Source organism: Mycteria americana, chromosome 2 (assembly GCF_035582795.1).
Source record: "Mycteria americana isolate JAX WOST 10 ecotype Jacksonville Zoo and Gardens chromosome 2, USCA_MyAme_1.0, whole genome shotgun sequence".
Classification (NCBI taxonomy): domain Eukaryota; kingdom Metazoa; phylum Chordata; class Aves; order Ciconiiformes; family Ciconiidae; genus Mycteria; species Mycteria americana.
In genome coordinates this window covers 128,387,992-128,411,077 of record NC_134366.1, presented here as the reverse complement: position 1 = coordinate 128,411,077, position 23,086 = coordinate 128,387,992, and the positions used below count along the sequence as shown (strand labels likewise).

Below are 23,086 nucleotides of genomic sequence, written 5' to 3'. Positions count from 1 at the left end.
CTGGGGAACACCGCTTGTGACCGGCCGCCAACTGGAGTAAACTCCATTCACCATCACTCTTTGGGCCCAGCCGTCCAGCCAGTTCTTTACCCAGTGAAGAGTACACCCGTCCAAGCCATGAGCAGCCAGTTTCTCCAGGAGAATGCTGTGGGAAACCGTGTCAAAGGCTTTACTGAAGTCTAGATAGACAACATCCACAGCCTTTCCCTCATCCACTAGGCGGGTCACCTTGTCATAGAAGGAGATCATGTTGGTCAAGCAGGACCTGCCTTTCCTGAACCCATGCTGGCTGGGCTTGATCCCTTGGGGATCAAGGACTTGATCAAGGACTTGATCCCTCTACATGCCATGTGATGGCACTCAGGATGATCTGCTCCATCAGCTTCCCTGGCACCGAGGTCAGGCTGACAGGCCTGTAGTTGCCCGGGTCCTCCTTCTGGCCCTTCTTGAAGATGGGTGTCACATTAGCTAATCTCCAGTCAGCAGGGACCTCCCCAGTTAGCCAGGACTGCTGGTAAATGATGGAAAGGGGCTTGGTGAGCTCTTCTGCCAGTTCCTTCAACACTCTCGGGTGGATCTCATCAGGCCCCATAGACTTGTGAGTGTCTAAGTGGTGCAGCAGGTCACTCACCATTTCCCCCTGGATTATGGGGGCTCCATTCTGGTCCCCGTCCCTATCTTCCAACTCCAGGGGCTGGGTACCCAGAGAACAATTTGCCTTGCTATTAAAGACTGAAGCAAAGAAGGCATTAAGTACCTCAGCCTTTTCCTCATCCTTTGTCACTGTGTGCCCTCCGCCATCTAGTAGGGGCTGGAGATTCTCCTTAGCTCTCCTTTTGCTGCTAATGTATTTGAAGAAGTATTTTTTGTTGTTTTGCACAGGCAATTGCACAGCCTATACAGTCCTTGAGAAGTAAAAGGCACGATATTGAGAAGGAATGCCTCCTGCCACGGCAGGGATCTTCACGGGATTCTTGCACACTGAGGATACTGCCATTGAGCATTTCTTGTGCACTCCATTTCACTTTAGAGAAAATAAATACTCACTGAGTCAGAGAAAGAATGGCTTCATACTATGGTGGCAAGAGGACTCGTTTAAGTAACGAAAAGCAGTTATCAGTTCCTAAATCAATTAACATATAAAGACAAAAGATTTGGTGGTTAAGCAAGCATCAACAGGACAGACGGGAATACTTCTGAATATCCTCTAGCTTTGTGTTTAGGGAACTTTTTTGGATATGTAAGATCAGCACAGATTTTGTCATGCAGAAGAGAAAGTTGAACCTGGATCTCCTGGTGACTTCCTCAGCCACTGGGTAACACAAAGGTCACAGCACCATTTCCAGTGTGGAATCAATACTTTCATATCCTTTCCTTTTACTACAAGTACCAAATACTGTGACTTTTCATTTTGTGGTGAATGGCATGTTGAATGGGATGGGATAAAATGATATTTTAAGTGTCAGCCCAGTATAGAAAAAAAAACCCATAAGACCCAAACCCTAGTAATTTTATTTAGGTTTAATCAAATAATTTTTTAAAAGTGCTTGCCATCCTGATGGGGATGAGTAGCTCACGCAGGCTGATCTCATAATTTGATACCCAAATCGTCAGTTTCTAGGACAAAACCAGTTTCAGCAGCTTGTTGTAGCGTCACAGGAGGTATAAGAGTACAGACGGAAAAAAGCTTTAAGAAAAGCATCTAAAAATAGTGTGTTTACAATAACTGTCATTCATTTTCAGTGGGAAATTATTATATTTCAGGAGGGTGAGAAATTATTCTAACTTAAAACAAATGTAAAAAGGCAGATCAGATCAGAGAGGCACCCAAGAGCATGTATGGAAATTAAGCTGACATGCCTACATGCCTCAGCTGTGACTACTTAAGCCTAGAGGAGGTAGGAGGAAGAGCAGGGTGGAGGTGGAGGAGGCTTCCTTGGACATTCACAAGATCTCCATCACAGTCACGGCAGCTGCACTCCCTATGTGGAAACAGCTGTACTACAACTTGGATAAGACAAAAACAATGCAAAAAAAAAAAAACCCAAACCAAACCAGTCACGCAGAAGAATATTGAAGGGAGAAACAAAAATGCTGAAACCCTAAGGTGCTGGGATTAAACTGCCAGAGAAACAAGCTCCCTTTTTGTCTGTATTAATTAAGCCCCATATTACTATCACCAGCATGGCTGTAGATTCAAGCTTTCAACTGCCAATGATTTATTCCAATCTAGGGAAATCAGCAAAATCTGCTTTTTGCACTCAGAGCCATAGAATAATCTCACAACACACTCAGGAAAGTCCATCAAGGACAGCAGTAGTCTTCCAGCTGTACAGTTCTGTATTAGTGAGTGATGTTTAATTGTATAATGGTTTTGATTACGATATGTTGTTATGTTCTACCCCTGCTGCCACCATAGCCCAGAGGGAATTTGCATGTGAACACGGTATTTCATCTTGTTTTTCTGTATAAACAATTGGGTTTTAATAAATTCACTGAAAACCAAATATTAAAATAAACCAACTGCACAATGATCACTGGGGATAACTATAAATTGTGCTTTTTGGTGGTTCCTGAATACTGGTGAATGTTGAGAGATACGTGCAACTGCTGTCACTGGTCCTTTATTCCTTGTTTTAGGAAAGCCTATTACGCTTCTGTGTCTGAATGCTATGGATAAACAGCTGTAAATCAACCCTGTCAAGATGGCATCTTCCTGGCAGTAAGGGGAGCTGAGCGGGAGTCCGTATGGTGAGAATGTATACCGGGTGCTCCAAAACCCACTACGATGCACTGGAGGTGAAGTGAAGGACAATACCCTAACGTTTGACTTTGCCAGAGCAACATTGGTTTGTAGGGTTTTCAAGTTCTGCGACTGTTGCAGACCTCATGGTGCTCACCTGTAGTTTTTCCATCTCCCTCTGATTCTTGCAGTGTGCACTATTTAGGGCCACCTTTAAAGCACATTTAGAAAATGTAGATGATGATGAAGTCAGCTACTCACATTTTGTACATTTTGTACAGTACAGACCGGAATAAACATGTAGCATGTTTGATCAGGTTTCTGCACCTGCTTCCTATCTGCTTTTATTACCCCAAATAATGAAATTTAACCTCAAATGATTAGGGTGCTGCTATTTCCGAGACTATATCCAACACCATGATCCACTAGAGCAGCCACAGTCAGCTCGCACACTCCTGCTTTACATTCTGAGATCTGAAATGATGTAACCACTAGCAGTGTTTTGTCTGGGGTCTATCTGTCCAAGACTCTTGGCATTCATTTGGAATTATTCATGCCCAAATCTCAAGATCTTCTCAAGACTTCTTGAGTAGTTCTTTGATTTTTTTCTTTTTTTACAGAAAAGGCATCTACATCTTGTGTTAGTATTTATGACTAAGAGAAGACTCTTGTTATTGCAACAGGTCTGTTGATACAGGAGTTCTGCAAAGTAATAAGCAAGTAGCCTGCAGTCATCTCTTTCTAAACTCACCACATCCTCAAGGGTACCTACATTACCTACAGAGTTTCTCTTTTCATTATTTCCAATTTTAGAAATTGTCAGCAGAAATAGAGAAGGATGAAATGAGTTTATATTCATGGTGTACTAACAAAGGTTCCCAGCCTTTAGGATTGCTGCATGTAGAATTTTGTGGGTCTCTTGCTTTTGGGATTTTTGTCACGTATTGCATCCCATGTTTGGGCACTTAGCAGATTCAGAGGTGTGCCAACAATAATTTGTAAATGTTATTGTTATTTATTTGTAGTACTAACATAGGCAAAGGGGAATGCTTAAATTTGAAGGAATTTTTGTTTGAAAGATAACATTACAACTTTTTCAAATTTATTTACTTATCATTTTCTGCGTTCTTAAGAGGAAGTTCTTGCTTTTCTGAAGAATGAGTCTGGACTGGATTCAATTCTATCCTATTTGACAAATAATTGCAGTGACTGATACTGATTTTTCTCACTTTGATGATTTTCTTTAAACTGCCTGTTGGTTTAAATGCTCAGAGAGACTTTTATAAAAGAAATACTTTTCACATGCATAGTAGTTTTCCTAAAGTTTTATAGAATTATCAGAAAGACATATATTTGCAATTTTGAAGACTGTTTGCTAAATATCTTTAAAATAGTCTTCCTCTTCTGAAAATGAAATAATTCCACAGGCAATTAATTTGGCAGACAGTGTTAGCACTCAAAGTGCAACATATGTAGTAGTATTCTGGTAAATGGTGGTAAACTGTAATCTCCTCTATAATCTTTGGCCAGACAGTTTAACTAGTTTAAGGAGAAATGCTGCAAAAGAGAATGGCTCTTAGAATATGAAGGCACCTTTGCCCATCGCACACCGCCTACTTCACCAGTAAAACCCAAGCGGCTGCTGAAGGTTTCAGCAAAACACCCTTTTGTACTGAGAGCAGAATTCACAAAGGGATGCCAGGAGATGAACCTGTGTCTGTGTCTGCATTAAAGACAGCAGAAACAAACAGTGAATTGTTTGTAATAAACGTAGCAGCCTGTTAAATGATATCCCGTGACTGTCTATGCTAATGGGCACCTTCAGGTAAAAAAGATGGTGTTAATAAAACCTCTTCTGCTTTTCTTGGAACAGCTACTTCTGGCCCTCAAAGCAGCTCTCAGCTTCCATCCTCATATACCTTCAGCCTGTAGCCAAGAGCAGCTCCCCACAATTTATTAAATTAGCTCCTTAAAAGAACCCCTTACTCTTCCCAAGCAATTTTCTCCTAGTAAGTCTGGGCCGGTGTGCCAGGGCAGGGCAGGAGAGCACAGCTGAAAGAAGGCAGAGATGGCCTGAGTGACAGGAGGTGCTATGCACTGGGAGTGGAGCAGAACTGCCTTTGAGCTTTTTCTTTTTATATTCTCCCCTAAATGAAACAGCTCAGATGTAGCAGGAAGGTTTTTTTCCCCATGTCCCTTTTTTTTTCCTCCTGAACTTACTATTGGGTGGTGCATAATGGCAATTTCTGTAGGAAAAAAAAGTAAAAAGAGCAGCTGACATGAACCGGAGGTCTGATATTAACCATTTCAGAGCAGTGCTTGGTTCAGTGGCTTTATGTTTAAAAGCTCTGCCTTGGAGACCCATTGCTTGAAATCACATCAGGTGAATGAATGACTTCTTTTCCCACTAATAAGAGAAAGCCATCTAGGAGAGCAGCAGTCTGTCAAACAACCAGAAGAAAACTGTACTCGACAGTGAAAAGACACATGCAATGCAGCCCATTCCAGAGCAACAAGCATTATTCCTTAAGTTGCACAGAACCTAATTCTTAGGATGACATTTTTGTTTAAGTCTCCCCCCTTTTTTTTTTCTTCAGAAGAGGTTGATATAGTATAACTCTGGATATAAGATCAGCAAATCACTTCTCCCAGGTTATCAATGGCCACCAGAAGGCAAGCACTGTCCATGAGTGACTTGGTACAAGCTGGCAAACTGAAGGGCATGGTTATTGGTTCTCTATGAAGAGAAGCAATAGTCCCACAAAAGCAGATCACAGGTGATAAATAAGAGGAACAAAGTTAAGATTAACAACTGATATTGTTAGCCAGCCAGCCACTCCCAGCAATGAGGCTACTGCACCCTTAGATTTTTTCATTTGCTTTGTATACAGTTACCAAAGCAATTAGTGTTACGATTTTGCTATCACTGTCAACTTAATTGGATACTTTTGTCACCTCAGACTATTGTATTCAGTTACCATGAATAAAATTAAGTGAACATTTTAGCCTCTTAAACATAACATTTAAAAAATTAAAATAAACAACGGAATGCAACATAATAGTGTCTTTCAATGCATTTCCTTCTGAATGGGAGAAGCCAGCTGCTGGGCAGGTACTAAACCCCTCCTGGGTTTTGTGTCTGGCAGCCTGCTTATAATGCGATACTAATCCTTCAATTCATACTTCACATATTAAAAACATGAGAAATGTGCTGCAGAAATGATTGAAAGACTAGCTCCATAGCTAATAACCCAATAAATACTCTCCAAAGTCTCTTCTGCCACAACTTGGCCTCTCCAGTATGTTTGGACAGCATAAGCTAAACATTTCTGTAACACAGATACATGTAGCCTCAAAACTAGGAACTCTCTCCTGGGTGGTTAATCTCTACCTGCAGTGAGCATTTCTTAACGTACTTACCACTGTGCGTAGCACCAGCATAGCCACGCGGTCATTCTAGTTTAGATATGAAGACTAAAAAAGTTGTTTTCTCTGCATTAGTCCTCTCCCTACTGCTACTGCTGGCAAGACTCCCCTGGTTAGGATTTTTTTTTTTTTTACTTAGTGTGGAAAGGTCTGGTAAAACACATAAACCAAACCCCACCATTCTAAGTATTTTGGGTGGAGAAGAAAGCATACAATCCATTACAGATTTTATACGTATTTCCGTTTTAATGTTCACAGCTTTTCTCATGACTGTGCTAACAGAAACTGCAGCTGTAAAGGAAGAACAACTGAATCTCAAAAGAAACATTTTAAAAGTTACTAATCAAGTGGGAAACATCTCAAGAATGAAGCTTAGATGGAGGAAGACAGACAGGCAGAGATTACAAGCAGGTTCCCCCTCTTAGAAGAGATGTCTCTAGCTGGCCTTCTGGAACAAGGGGGGCTGGCTGACATTGCACTTACTTTGCTGTACTCCAAATAGATGAGGACTGGAACCACCATTTCTTCTCCATGGAGTTGCTATAAAAGCATTACATTTGCAGGATCTTGCTGGAACCCCCAAAAGTTATTTTACAAGAAAATCAGAGAATGTAGTTAACGTACTTATTAAATAAAGCTGTGGCCTGCATCATGGCCCACCCTTCTATGACTGAATCACTGGCACATTTGAGACAAGTTCCTTATGTAAACAGATTACCATTTAAAATCTGCCCAGGCACTCTGATTAGTGTCCTTTGCAATGCCGAATCAAACAGTCCCCATTCGTGACTGATCTGAAGGACAGATCGGGGAGTGCAGTGGAAAGCTAGTAACAATGGGACAGAAAAGAAGCACTGACATACTTACAGTTGCATTTCTTCTGAACAAACCTAAGCTTGCATGCTGTTCGGTAGGTGGACAAACGAATGCGATCCAGATCTTGAGCCCCTAGTGGAAGAGAATAACAGTGATATTTGTATGGAGTATGACCTGTGCATATCTTTGCTAGCAGGGAAGCCAGAGAACAGAGAGGACACACGAGCTGACTCTGTTTAATAATTTTCAAGGCTCTCTCCTTTGCAGGGAGAGTAGAGAGGGGTGAGGAGAAAGAAGGGGAATGGCAGGAGCTACAGTGTTAAAAGACTTTCATAATGGAAGGCAAGGAATAGTCAGCCCACTGTGTCTGTCACTTTGAAGAACAATCTGGTCAAGCTGCAGGCTAAAAGACACACTGGCCAGGCTCCAACAGCAGGGAAAACCTCCATCTAATTTTAATATTTAACAACAAAGCTCATAACAAATATCTTTGGCTGACATGCCAGATCAGAACAAGGTATTGCCAGCAAACCAAATTAGAAACAATATCATGCCGTAATGAAAAGACTGATAGCAGCCTGCAGAAGGAGGCAAAAACAATGCAAAGGCTGTGAAGCCTTTCTCCATTTTGCAGAGCTACGTTCCCTGCAACAGAGACCTCAAAAAAAGGGTCAGCTCTCTGCTTCACACACAGCTTGGCCCTGGCTGCTCCAGCTTAAAGATCTGGCAACATTTCCAAAACAGCTGTCCAGGAGATGGTATAAACTGACTGGTAGCTACTTCACGTACAAGCGCAGCAGAGAGGGACCAGGATGGGGGCAGAACCTGGCACAGTGTCTTTGGGCCTCCTGCTGTATGAGACCACTCATAACACTTCCCCAAAACCTCAAAAAGTAGATGAGGAGATTGTGATTTAAATCTTTCTCCTTCTTGGCTGGTATCTTACATAAAGAAGTGTTGCCTTATGGCTACAATATGGCCTATGAAATACATGACTGCTTATTAATTTTACCACACATTTCATGGAAACACATTCAATTAAATTTTTGCGTATTTGCTTTTTCACTGTGGTTGCCCCTGTAACAGGAATAAAACCTGTTCTATTCAGTTGAGCAAGGTACCAAGTTACAAAAAACAGAGTTTCTTAAGGAACTGTCTGCATGAAACACATCCAAACAAGGTACAATCAGGCTGTAAGAGAAGTGGAGTGGAATACAGCCCTATTCTGCTTTTACAGGTGCTTCCCAAATGCTTTCTTTAAGATCCACCTTGACATTATTAGATTGGCCACTCAGCTGCACTGTTGCACACATGCCCACGTCGGCATTGTTCGCCCACACTTTCTTAAACAATCTGCCATCCTTTGGACCCAAATTTTTCAAATGTGCTCTGACCTACGAGATGAAAATGAGAATGATACTCTCCTCTCTCCCCAGACTCTGCTCTTTTCCTGACCGGATTCTCCCACACCATCTTCCCAGGGCTCCCAGATACTCCCTTTTGCCAGTTGGCTGTCTTAACACCATCTGTTCCTGGGAGAAGCTACCCTTAACTACTTAACATCAGGTCTGGAAAGTTTTTTTATCTTTTCTCATCATATGCTTTATTGTCAAATTACAGAGGTTTTTCTCTTCTCCATTAGTATCTCATTGACAGCTTTTGGTAAACTTCTTTACTGGTAAAGGGGAGGATAATGCATGTAACACTAAGTCTTTCCTTTTTTAATAGGACCAATGAGTAAAATGAATTTAACTTCTTCCCTCCTAACTTTAGTGAAAGCTACTAACAAAAGCTTCCAGTGCTCCTTTATAAAACTTCAGCCTTTTAACAAGATGTAAAGATTCCAAGCAAAGTGAGACTCTGGCTCATTGAGCTTCCAAGGTTGCAGTATTAATTCTAAACAAACAAATTTGTAGGCAATAATGTTGCTTCTTTTCTTTACTATTTACACACACAGTGGATGGTATTATTTTGATATTATTTTGGGAGAAGGTGTTTTTGCTGATAAATCCCTGGAACAGAGAATTTAATTTTATCATGATTCACATTTTGCCGCAGTCAGAGATCTATTTGTCAAATAACTTCTGTAGAAAAGTGACTTCACTTACATGGAGACTCCTGAAAAACAAGTGGAAAGATGCGCGGGACTGAGCACGGCAAATGAGGCTGTGAATTTGTAACTTGCCTACAGGATTGCCAGTGGCCTCTCCTTCCTTTTGCCCACTGGCAGTGTTTCACTCTGTTTCCTTTGAATATGCTCATCTCATGTAACACGGTTTGCAGTTTGCAAAAATAATAAAGGGATCCATTGCAAGCTTTGGCTGCTGTTTTCTTGCTGGATAATATGTGCTAGCAGAACAACAGTGATGTACATTTTGAACTCTCTTCATCGGTCTGGATATACCTGAGCATGTCAGGTAAGACTAAGGGTAGCCGAGTGATTTGACAGCCAATGGTGCATTTTGAGATAAAAGACACAATTTAAGCTTTAACCACAGCAGTCTACAGAAGATTATATTGATTATGATACTAATCACAGAAGTGTGTAATTTGGAACTAGAAAGATGCCTCTTCTGAAGGACAGGAAACAAAAAAGTCTAACTAAACTTCTTTAAATACAGGGAAAATCACATAGTGGCCTAAATCTAAAGTGAGAGTCAAATCCATCTATTCCTTGTTCAGAACAAATTTCCTACTTAAAAAAAGCTGATTTTTTTTTTTTTTCTGTATTGTGTAGCCTGGAACACGACTCACTTTCTAGAAGTATTGTGGGGTTTTAATCACACACTTGCAGATATAACTGCAAGAACCTAAAACACTGGCAAAGTCCTCTATATTATGAATTTTCTTCCTCTAACATCGGCAGGTTGTGGAGTTTCACTTTTTACCAGAAGCTTGTGTTTGTTGTAATGACAAGAAGCCTTGCATGGCCCACAGTATGTAGGGCATGTGGAACACATGGTTTTTGTTAAAGATGGATCGTGTGGGCTTGCACACATCTGAGGCCACCTGAAGGCAAAGCCAGGCTGAGCTTCTGTTTCAGTAAAGCACACCCATTATACACACAGAAATCCAACGGACTCTCAAAATGCAAAATTCAGTGTTTTATGAATATGGACATTTCTTTGCCTAAAATATATTTAGTTTTTCACAAAGACTTAATATTTTCCCCTCTTTTTACCTAGTTGGAACCCAGTTCTCTGTGTGCATGTGTAGTAGGAGGAGGAAGGGAGGCAGGCAAATAGAAAAGGGAAGCATACGTGAGATAAACCAGACTCAAGTAAATATGTCAAAATACTAAAATGTGAAAGAAAAAATAGTAGACAATAACTATTTGTGTACAGTATGGGACTACAGTCCCTCCTCCACCTCCAACTACTGATTGTAAATTTTCCCAACACCTCCTTAACTCCTCCAAAACAACCCAACAGCAAAACAGCCTTCAATACTGTGGGAACAAACCATAAATCCTCACAGCAAAGTCTTAAATAATTATCTTCCATTTTAGGACTATTTCAAACTAACTGAAGTTAATGGAAGTTGTGCTATTGACTTTAGCTGATACAAGCTCAAGTCCTCTCTATAATTCTAATTAAAAGCATAGTATGTTCTGATAATGGACAAATGCATCATCCTTTTTTCTTGTTTTTCTTTCTTTTTTTTTTTGCGTCTGGCCAAACAACAACCCCTCCCTCCACTAGTCCAGCATGTTGTACATCAGGGACAAGAGAAATATCCACCTGACTTACAACAGCAAGCCTTGTGTGATACTGAAATAATTACAGGGCACAACAAAGCTAGTGCACACAGCAGAACAGGACAAGACCGTTCTCAGTAGGCCATCTGAATGAGAAGTCCTCAATTTGGAGAGCTCAGGAGCACAGACGTAGGGCACTCGGTCACCCCTGGGCTCACCCGTGGAGAACAGTCCCGAACTACCCCCCACATTTAATTCACCAGCACAGACCCAGCCTTTCAGTGTGCACAGTTGCTCACGTCCCACTAATGCTCATCTTAGTCTCCCCCAGAAGACGGGGGAGATGTTCTGTCATTTTTTTACTATGTTGCAGGGGCCAAATAATAGGAAGCTTAGTAATTACAGAGAGAACTTAGGTAAATCTAGTAACAAGGCGACAGTCTCAAACTTCATACGTAATAGAATTTCCTTAAGAAATGGTGGATTTTTTGTAAGAGAAATAAGAAATGACCATCAAGAGAACTGCAGGAACATTGTTAGTATAGTACCTCCTGACACGCTATTCTGCAGGGAACACAAAGCTTCCCTGAAAACTATAAAATATGTGCTGGGGTATGTCATATATGAGTCCCTGTACTGTGTCTGGGCTGGGATGGAGTTAACTTTCTTTATAACAGCCTGCATGGTGCTGTGCTTTAGATTTGTGTCTAAAAAAGAGTTGATAACACACTGATGTTTTAGCTATTGCTGAACAGTGCTTGCACAGCATCCAGGCCTTTTTGTTTCCTACTCTGTCCCCTCCCAGAATCGGCTGGGGGTGGGCTAGAGGGTGGGAGGAGACACAGCCAGGACAGATGACCCCACCTGGCCAAAAGGATAGCCCATACCATATAATGTCATGCTCAACAATAAAACTGGGGTAGGGAAAGAAGGGGGTGGGGAGTTTTGCCTTCCAAGGTGGACTTTGCTTGGAGACCGGCTGGGCATTGGTCTGCTTTTGGGAGGTGGTGAGTGACCACCACCTTTGCAGCACTTGTTGTTGGTTTTTTGTTGTAATTTTTTTTCTCTCTTTCTATCACTTAATCAACTGTCTTTATCTCAAGCCACGAGTTTCCTTGCTTTTGCTCTCCCTATATTCTCTCCCATCCCGCTGTGGGCTGGTTGGGAATTAAGCAAGTGGTTGTGTGGGTGCTTAGCAGCTGGCTGGGGTCAACCCATTACAGGTACCCCCACTAAAAGATGTAGTCTTTTGGAGACCTTTATTTCTCTTCATTGCTACCTGTGTATTGCAGCATTTTTGTCTCAAGAAGCTACCGATCAAAATAACACAATCACAAAATCTTATGTAGAAAATCCTTCCCTCCTGCTGTTTGGTCAAATCAGCCCATTTTCCTGTAGTTTTGGTCTCACAACATTAAACCATGTGTTAAATGGAGATATCAGTTACTTGAGGTGAAAAGCTTGCATAAATTTTACTAACACCGCATTGCAACTGGCTTGGTCTATCACAGCAAAACATTTCTAGGAAGTACTTACGCATTTCTGCAAACAGCTGCCTTCTTTCTGCCATGGTATTTCCTCTTTTCCCACAATCTTCAATCATTCTGGAAGACAAAATCGTGTGAAAATGTTAAGTATTATTCCCAGACTGAACATACATACATGAGCATCCATAATCGATCCCAGAGAACCTTTGAGGTTGACTGGTGCTCCATGTGTACCCAATGCCTTTTGCCAGCCTCTCTGTGGCATGGTTTGCAGAGAAGCTGGTCCCCAAATTGTCCTCCATTGCCTAGACTCTGCTTTCAAGCATTTGTTTTCTCCATCTCTCTCTCCCCCAAAGGCAATGTTCAGTTTTTCTGCTTGATGTAACAAACTGACTTACATAACACAAGCTCTGAAATTCATTTTAGGTTTTCTTAAATAAGGAATCTTCAGTTAAAATTATGTAAGAGAGAAGAAATCATAAAAGATTCGGATATTATTTTATAGCTTAGAAAATGCCTTTCTAGCCAATTCTGGGTGGAGGAGACAAAAAAATAACACAACAGCAACTAAATCCCTACTCCACAACATAATACCCTATATTTACTCAAGCAAATACACTCCAAATATTCATTCAAATTCAAGACAGTACGTCTCTGATTAAATGAATTCCAGTAAAAGTCTCAGAAATAAGAACACATTTTCCTTCAGTTTTCAGATATAAAAATCTTCAGAATATTTCGAAGAGTGCTACTGCTGGATAGAGCATAGAGAAAAGAGACAGCTTCCTTCACAGCCAGCATTCAAACCATAAAAGACTAAAGCCTTCAGAGTAAAGATAAACATCTTTAGCAGCACTCAAACAAATGAAACCCATGTCAGCATCACCACTTCCTATGGGTAATTACTCCAGCAAGCCAATATCCTTTCCTCCCTGCCAAGTCTGGTTAGGGCTTCTGACCTGCATTTTAATCTACATCCCTACCTCAACTACACTGTGTAAAATAACATTGGACCACCTGGGATATAAAGGAGATGCTCTGTAGAGGCCTGCAATCCAAAATATTCCACTGTATCCCATAGCAAACCCACATACGTATGTAACAGGAAGGATAAAAGTACTGGATGCTAAAGTCTACCATCACCAAAGGACTCTGGATAGAAAACCAGTTTCCTTTTATTTCTCGGAGAAAGGAAGGCAATCACATGAGTTGTTGTGTGGTTTCTTTTTCCTTCCAAAATGCACTATTCAAATGAAGTGGTGGTACATTATAACTGCCTTTTCCAAATAGCCTAATCCATTCTCAGAATACTGATAAAGGCTCTGCTAAAGGGCTATCTATGGTGGACATTTCGTGATGCGAGCAGCAGCTCCACTAGGAAGTGGACAGAGGGTACGGCTGCAGCCTGTTTGCAGGGATATTCAAGTTCACCCTTATGCTCTAATTTGGCTGGGGGTGGTACAGATGTGTGTAGCATGGCATTAAGTCTGAGCTAATACATCCTGCCTTTCTGCAGAGATAACAGCTTTCAGTATAGTGCTTTACAGAAGTGGCCACACAGCCTCTGATCTGGAGGTAGTTGGTGTCTTGCTAGCTTAGAGGTGTCAGGGAAGACTCACACCTACCTGCAAAACAAGACATACCTCAGGATACGCCAGACCCAAGCCGCATCCTAATTAGACAGCAAGTAGTAATATCTTTTGTACCTGGATCAGCCTTAAATCTCTGCCCATAAAAGATGAAAAACAATGTAATCCCACTAACTCCAGCTTGAGTTCCCCACTCCTTTCTGTTTCTAATCGAACTCATAGTAGGAGATAAATCTGCCACAGTAAATGACCAGATCTCGTAGGACAGGTGGGTTAATAAAGCCCTTTGAAAAGACAGCATCCTTTACCAGGCAGGGCAGCTGAGTGAATACTTCAGAGGAAATACGATTTTAGATTAACATTTATTATTTGTAGAGTGGGTCACAGGCCATCATAATTTTATCTGACTTCTCCTGTATTCAGAATTATTCTACAAACCATCTTCTGCAACTGGTTTTCTGACTATATACTGTTCATATTAATTGACTGAGATTGGGTTATCTTGCTTTTGGCACAAGGATTAAATCAACTTCTTTCAGTTTCTTGATACAATTTACACTTAAATCTTACAGATTTTTCTCCATTTACTAACTTGCTGTTTCCATTCCACCAATGTTCTCTAACATTTGTGAAATAATCACTGGTCTCACAGTGATTGCTGCAAACTTTATCGAAAACAAAAGGGGTTCAACTTTATTCTCCCTTCCCTCATACTGCCTCTTGGATAAAAATATTGCTTAGCTATTGCTTTTAAATATGTACAGCGCATCCACTGGAATGAGGCTCACCTGTGACCTTACTCACCATGCGGAAGAATTTCCCCAGTCAAAATTAAGTAAAAAAAGGTATTTTTCAAATAATACAAATTGCACAGCAAGTTCTCCACTTCCTTCAGAGAGCCCATTCCTAAAGTGTCCTTTCAGTAGCGTAAAAATCATTAACTGCTTTTCCCTTTTGTGCAATTCATCCTCCCCTTACTTTTATTGATGTTTCTACCTCCTTATATAAAATGTTCCCTGGACCTGATCATAATTTTTCAGAATGTCCCATTATCTACTGAAACTGAATCACCCTTTTCACTGCTGGAGCTTATGGGGATTACCAGGCCTGACAAATAACTTTATATTTAGACACACACAACTCAGGCTTCCTTGGAGAGGGAAGAAACTTTGTATATACATTTTTAAGACTCTCACTGCACTAGGTATTTTGCAGATTTTAAAATAGCCTTAATCCCAAATGACTATCCTAAAATCCTCTGCAACGGGATATATGCCATTAAGCTAATGAGAACATTAGCAGTGGCAGTATTTTCAGATAGGTATCTCCTGCCCCTCCTTCGTATCTTCTCCTGATAGAAGAAAAATGAGGGATGATGCTCATCAATATTGTTATTTTTGAGTCACCATTGATAGGAATTCACTCAACTGTGTCTTCTAAGCTTTTCGTATGCATTTTTAACTCTAGAATGTGCTACAGCCCAGGCTCAACTAATGCCATTGGTCATGGGTGTTGGGCATCTCCCTTTTCAGCCTTGTTCACCTTGATCCAGCCCACAGGTACGCAGCTCAGCTCTTTAACTCAGATTACAAAGACTCATGCTTTGAGCCTGGGATGCGCGCAGGTCAGTCCCTGGCGCTGGCCATGAGCATAATTGATTACAGCCATGTTCTAATATTTCTCATTTTGCTTATAACACATCAAGTCACAGAAAAAAAAGTACAATTTGTTCTACAGGGGAAAAGAGCAAATCACAAAGTGAACTTTAATGTACTTTACAAAACCAGAATAAATTATCAGAGACATAATTTTGAAAAATATTAATTAATGTACACTCTTCCCATAGTAGGGATTAGATTATATTTGTCTTCTATTGATCCCTTCCACTATCTTTTTCCCTTCACTTTTCTCCCCAGGAAATAGCTCCTCCACTGTAGGTAGGGAGAACACCTACTGTGCATCTAATTAAAATTCTTGTCACGAGCTAATTAGTAAGGTACCAATTAGCAAGGCATTAAGGCTTCAATATATTACAGACATTCCAGAGCAGAAATCATTCCAAGCGTAAGGTTTCCAGCCTCTGAAAAAGATACCGTGAATGTTTCATTTCTACCACTGTTTCAAGATGAAAACTTTTACGTTAGTAGTTCTTGAAGGAAAATAATAAAGAAATAATTTAGTTTCATTTGAACTCTTTTGATTACAATTTCATCTTCATGCTTATCGTGTATCAGAAGCATAGTTGGTCTATTTTTTTAATATACTTTATTTGTTTATAAAATCTGGGAGGGAATATCATATAATATACATAAGGTGAGAACTAAATGCCTCATTTTTCTTTCCTTTGCTGTTGTGCTGCTTTGATTTATGAGTACTGTAATAATCTCTCTCACACATAGGTGTTTTTCTTGTTTTAGTATTTATAGGGTAAATAGCGTATTTTATTAACCCCCGGTTTACATCCTCCTTCTTGTAATTAGTATACTTCCATTTCTCGAGCTATCTCTATGCATGGTAAAAGCAATGCCTGCCACAATTAAACCATTAGCTCCAAAAAACCATCAAAAGAATTGCCTGTATACCTGGAGAAGGAGCTTCCCCCTGGAGAGTTCCACACACTTCCCAGGAGACTGTCAAAAATTCCCGACCTGACACACACACGCACACACAGTTTGATGGCTCTGAGAAAAGCCACCCCATTAACACTTCCACAAATCCCCATCCTGTTCATCCGTGACGGATGAAGTGCCCTGGGGAGGCGGGAAGCATGCCAGTGAGCAAAATCGTCTGCTGAAATTGATTAATTGTGGCATGAAAAATTTATCAAGTCCCATGTGATGGCTGTGACGCAGCCGTGTGTTTGACAAGAGGCTCTGAATCCTGACCGGTGACATTCCTCATGGTCTCTCAGGCTGGATAAAAGTTCTTTTTTCCATCGCAGCAGGCACAGAGGAAAAAGAGAAACACTTGCCTCTGCCCAAGCCTTGTCCAGTCATGCTCGCTGCGGCTCTGAAGCGCTTGGGAGCATTCTGGGACGCAACTTCTAGCTGGAAGTTTTGCTCCAGAAGACTGGTAAAACCAACAGTGAGTATCTTGAGATCACTTTTGGAAAGAGTAGCATTGTTTGGAAGAAATTATCAACCAGGCTCCAGCATCCTTTATTCTGAGCAGTCTGCATTTCCCTAGCGAGGAAATCTTCAACTCCTGATATAAACAGCTATTTTTTTCTTCCATGAAATGTCAAATGTTAGATATTTGCTTTGGTATCTCTGGGAATTGGAAGCATTAGGATGCAGAGAAATGTGCTGGTTTCTCAGTGGCTATTTTTCACACTGTTGACAAATCAGATGCTATTTTCTATGCAGCTGGTCAATACTTAAACCCAGCTTTGAGCAGACAACATTTTTCAGCTGCACAGGCTTCTTGTCTGCCATTGCTCGGGACAGTTTTATCAAAATGCCCTCCATACATAACAAACTGCTATTCCTTTTCAGGCTTTACCAGCATCAGAAATAGTGATTTATGAAAATGAAAGAGCCTGCTAGGGTCTAGCTTACAGTGACTTCATGAGGAACTTAAAAGCTGTAGTCAACAGCTAGGTTTGGAGTGCTGTTCATGCAGGATTCATAGCAATATGAGAGAGAAGATTTTCCATAGATTTTTCCTCTTTTCTTTTCCCCTTTTCTCCAAATTCAGTACTGGCAGGTGGATGCTGCTCAGCTAACTAGAGGAGAGTTATGGCTGCTTACTTCAAAGCGAATTTGGACTGGAGGACAGAGAGTTAAAAGGGACAGTAAGTGCTAGCTAAAACTGTATTTGCAAAGTCACCAACCTCAGCAATCCTCGAAGTTAATAACAAGAATCATGAAAGGCCATTTCAGAGCCCTCTTCCCCTTAATGGATTTATTGGTGCCTTATGAATGTCTTGTTCCACATCTTTTAATGAAGCAGGTCCCTAATAGGTCTCTCTCAGCTTTAAATTCCAGGACTAATCTTTGGCACTATAATAAAACTTTTCAATGCTCTTTCCTGAGGCTAGGTATAATTGCATTGCACTTATAGTGCTTGTTTGTATTTTTACATTCACATTTTACTTCACATTTACAGTGAAGGAGGAAAATAAAAGCCGTTGCTAAGCTCATCTCCAACATGAGCCTCAGCAAGTCTGCCTCTTCTTATTTTTGTCATATTTTGCAATTTTAATATTACAAAAAATTTGAAATTCTCTCTTGATTTATTCCTTTAGTGAAATGTGTCTCTTGTTTTTAAGAAAGAATTTTCCAACAGATTTTTCATCAGTTCCCCTTTTGGGAGCTTCGTATCCTTAGTAGAAAACTGTCAGAAAAGCCTAATAAGGCACCCACTGCAACTCATTTTCCTAACACTCAGCCTTCAAGGAAGTCTGAATGTTATGCAAATCTTATCTGTGAGGTCTAAAAAAAAATTGTGAAGAGGTTCATCACTAAAGAAAGAAAGGGCAATCTGAAGATAGAAAACATGAGAGTCAAAATAGACTAATTTTATATTTAATACTGTACAGAATCAGAACTTTAGCAGAGGATATCGTGACTGTTTGGCTTCAGGGAACAAAGGAACCACCAGTCACTTTCCATGTGCACTAGGCATTATCAAGTTTAGGAATTCAAACTATTATGAACTAGGCCAAAATACATCCCAAAATCATTGCTTTTCTGCTTTTTATGGGTGCTTGTAGAGTATAATTTTCAGCTTTTCTCTGCAACACAAAGGAGGACTTCTCTTGTATAACAGAGAATCTTCCTACTCCAGACATGAAAGACATTTAAGAAAACCAGTACTTGAGACTTACAATATATATGTGAAACTTTACAAAACTGTCTTTAAAAAGTTGCTTAGATATGTTTTTCCAACCACACTCTTTTAGAATCAGCCTTCCTGGCACTACAAGAAACTACTCTATTGGATGAAACATGGAAAGAAAACTACTGTTCAGTGCTTCAAATAGTTTTCACCCTTTGAGAGTATAAAATGATCCAATAAAATCATTTTGGTCAGCTCCAAAAAACTTTTCTCAGTGCTTCATTGCCATCACTTCTGATAAGCAGTTCTGATAAACTGGAGGGACTGATTTTAGGTAACTGGTACAGTTTTAAATACAGCTTTTCAAAGTTCTATTCAAATGCTATTTTAAAATTATATTTCATCTAAGTTTTATTAAATATTTTAAAACAAATAAAGCAGATATTTATTTCCTTTATATGCATGCACAATGTTTCAGAGCCTTAGTTCAGCTGAGAGGTAGTTAGAAATAACTTCTGCTAACAGTAATTTATTTTTTGTTACACTCAAAACATTTTCCAGAAAAAGAAGAAAACCCCAAAACTCAGACACAAAAGTTGGTGATATACAATGTCAAACCTGCTTGTCTGATGTGTTAATCTGTTAATGGAGTTTTGCCATGCCCTCATTGGGGACCTGGATTTCACCCAAACTATAGTTTTTCCTTCAACATATGGTGGGGGTTTTTTTTACTATTTTTCTAAAAAACATGATCAATAAAGCATTGATCACCTTTAAACACTCAAATTTGCAATTCTACTTCTTTCAGTTGGTTAGGCAAAGAATAATTCATAGGGAAAACTGTAATGAAGCTCAAGGGATAAAAAGTTATAAGCACTTTATCACAGGAAGCATGTAATTGATACTCTGATACTTTGGTACTCTGGTCTTCTCTCAGGTCTTTTTATTTGCCATTGTAGAGACACAAAGGAGGCTGCAGGATTTCACATATAATTAAACTCCTACTTAGTCAAAGGGACCTTTCAGTTCTTCTTGTGCTGCCATAATTAAACCCAAATTCATTTCAGTAAGCTGTCACTGATACAATTGTGTTGGGAAGCATTTCCTGGCTTCTGCCAATTTTAATAATACAAGTTGTCAGTTTTTGTAAATAGGGTTTTGATGATTATTTGCTGTAGGACAGTAGGTACTTTCATCTCCTTAGAATTATAAAAACATCTAAATAAACCAAATGGTAGCTGTGGGAGAAGATACATACCCAGACAGTTGAAATTATTGAGCTCCTTTGCGTGTACTGTGAAAATCTTTCACTAAAATTAAGTATTGTTGGGTAGCCAAACAAATTAGTTAATAGAGAGGCTGTTGGCTTTTGTCACCTTACCTGACCAAAAGTTTTGGCATCCAATCAATTAATTGAATAGCCATTGATTTCGAGAAGTTGAAAAAACTTTATTAGCTAAGAAGAGTTTTCCATTATTCAACCAAGAACCAAGAAGAATTTAAACTTTTTCATCTTTATGCCTGAAATAGACCCCTTTGGCCTTTTTCCACTTTTTAATTTTCTGAAATATTATAACAAATAGATTCATGAAGAAGTAGTCTGAATTAAATCTAAACAACACAGCTAAAAAAAAGAATCTTTAAAAACATTCCCATGGAAATGCAAGTCTCTCCAGATATAACTGGGGGAAAGGTGGAAAATAAATTACAAATGAAAGAATGATGAGGCACTGATGAAATTGTTCACATATATTCTTTCATAATGGTAGCTGTTAATTTGTCTTAAAGAGCAGGCACTAGGACAGTAGAATGGTACTCGGATGAGAATTAACGAATTTATGAGCATATTTGGGTTAAGTATAGCTTCTGAGACAAAAAAAGCTTTGATTACTGAGTCTGTATGAATCTCACGCAGAGAGAAATCAGATCCTTAATGCAAGTAAGAGCAGGCTACAGGCTGATCTAATTAATATCTGAAGAAGGCATTTTTAGCAATTAGCTATTGTCAGGGAATAAGGAAATGGGAGATTTTCTCTTTTTTACCTCACCACATCCCTTCTGCGAGTGGCCTGATGGCTTGGGTAAAAGTGATACAACTTGATCATTTCGGTGGCTGCATTCAGCTGAAGATTCTTTTAAAGCAGATGCTGACTTGTTCCTTTTAATTCTGTTTTCAAGTACCAGATCACATTGAAGGACACACATCTAAGTCTCTCAGTTTGTGGTGGGTAAATAAGTTCCACGTGCATTGTTAAAAAGATTTCACTTGGCAGCCTTAGCTATAATAGTTCAGTCCTCAAGGTATTTAGTTAGGATACTAACTATCCTAAAGTCAGAATGATTAAAATCAGTGTCTGTACATTCTCATTCCGTAACTTGTTTGCCTGCATACCCCTGAATAATCACCCCAGCAGTACAGCAACACAATCATTATGTCCAACAGAAACAGAACAGGTAGGCTGGCAGTACCATGTGGCAACAGAAGAAACAGCAGAAAAAAATCCAAGCAATGAGATGTCTAAATTTGTAAAAATTTAAGTGACAAGAAATTACAGGCCAATACAAACATTTCTGAGTCTTCTTATGGTGAATGCATAGGAAAGGCAAACTCAGATGGGCTCCAGTTCAACAAAAGCTTTCTTTAATCTGTCGTTATTCTGCAAAGCCTTTACACACACACTGGGCTCAAAGCATGTGCCTGAATTCCATTGTGCTGACCGAGTACTTAGAAGAATGGACTGCTAAACTGGGCTCAAAGGTTTTTCTATTTAGTCCTTAATAAATGTCGAACAAAAAGGACAGCCTACAAACAGGGTATATAAAAGGGAACATACTTGGAAATGGCACTTCAAGGAGGAGTCAGAATATCTCCCAACACAAGATAAGCTTTAGTCACGTGCAGAGATGTATCTAACAGAGAACATACCTCCTCCGCATGTGATCTGGAAGTTTACAGAGTACTGAGGTCACTTGGAAAAGAAAGGAATTAAAGAATTAAAGAGAAGGGTGTAAGAAGCACAAGAATCTTTCCCCCTTTCATCCTTCTCCTCTTCATTATTTGGATGTATGTTGAGATGCTATTCTGGGCGCTCTTATAAAAGTGAACTGCGAAGAGAACTACATTTTATGTCAGTTCATACATCACTGCTTATTCCTCAAGTATCCCACCACAGAAGGTTAGCATAAGCTTTTCTGTTACAGAACTGTCTTTGATGCAAATGTATTCTGTCTTCGCCTCCCAGCAAATTTAGGCATCCCGCTGCTGGACTACTTTCATACACTATTACCATACCCTTTCACATTAGTCTAGTTAATTCATTTCAGTGATTAATAAGGTGGAGCTATTTACCAGGAGCAGGAATTTTTGCAAAACTATCCATTTAATAAATAGTAAGCCAGGCATCTTATGTCCTCACTACAACATCAATATGTTAGACATAAGGCTGTGAAGGGCTGTAATAACTTAAAACAATTCAAGACAAAACTCACCCTTATTTCAACAGGTAAAGGACAACAGGAAATGAAAGCAAATGCAAACGAAAAAAATTGATAGCTTGATATGTACTATCGGCTAGTTTATTTTCTCGAATAAAAAACCTAATATACAAAACTACTTTTAACCTAATTAAAATCTGACATTATTTTATTAGGCAATATCATTATTACAATAGCGTACAGAAGAAAATGAAATACAATATAATTATGTAGCAAACAGTCTCATACACTAAGCCAGAACAGAAAGCTAATGCTTGAAATATTGAATGCGAAGATAATGGCTGGTGATGCTTGTAAACGGACACAGCAGAAACAGGCTGCTACGTATGATTCACTGATCCTATTCTTTCCTCTCAGATATGCCCATTACCTCTAACACTGGTTGGACCCTGCTAAACTCGAGTTACTGCTGTATATGCAAAATATGCTTGAAGAGGAGCATTTTTAATAAAATAGTATTAATTATATTGTGAAAGAACATTTAGGTTATAAAAATCCTTTCAATGCAGCATAAACATTTCAGCTGGTAGAAATATACTTGTAAGCAGACTTTTGTCTGGAGAAATTTCAGTGTCCTGAATTTACCTTTCCCATGGTGAGGAGGGAATGTGAAGAAAGCCAAGGGGAGCACAGGAAAACCCAAAAGCACAGCAAATCAAACCGGCAGCTATGGCTGCAAAGATTCCTGATGTGCTTTGAAATCCCCAAATGGTTGGTAAAAGAGATTTTTCTTCATGTAAAATGAAGTAGATAGCTTCTTAGAAACACTCATCTAAGGGTAGTTGAGACAGAAGACACGCTCCTACACAAGCATTGCTCTAGGATGCACAGAATGCATCAAGCTGTGTGGAAAAATGGCTTTTATAACATTAATGACAGGTTACAAGAGGTGCCAAAACAGTCAAGACACAGTCACACAGCATTTTATGTCTGTTTGTGCTTCTGTCACGTTCCACCAAAGACTAAACTTGGTCCAGAGACATCTAAATTGAAGTCGTTTAAGTTGGTAATAAGCAGATTTGAGCTAAGCTGCTTAATGACATTTGCAAACAAG

At 39.7% G+C, this 23,086-nt stretch overlaps 1 protein-coding gene across 25 annotated transcripts in view; it reads right to left on the bottom strand.

The window, feature by feature from the left end:
* Nucleotides 1-23,086, bottom strand: part of DTNA (dystrobrevin alpha) — a 234,206-nt gene that overhangs the window by 88,112 nt on the left and 123,008 nt on the right. For 24 of the 25 annotated variants that reach the window (XM_075494578.1, XM_075494579.1, XM_075494583.1 and 21 more), the window contains 2 exons: nucleotides 12,219-12,286; nucleotides 7,037-7,117 (listed from right to left, as the gene is read on the bottom strand). In XM_075494578.1, coding sequence (XP_075350693.1) covers nucleotides 7,037-7,117; nucleotides 12,219-12,285 — 148 coding nt within the window. In that variant the 5' untranslated portion in view covers nucleotide 12,286. Of the gene's footprint in view, nucleotides 1-7,036; nucleotides 7,118-12,218; nucleotides 12,287-23,086 lie in introns of those variants that run through there. The other variant, XM_075494594.1, reaches the window with a different exon arrangement.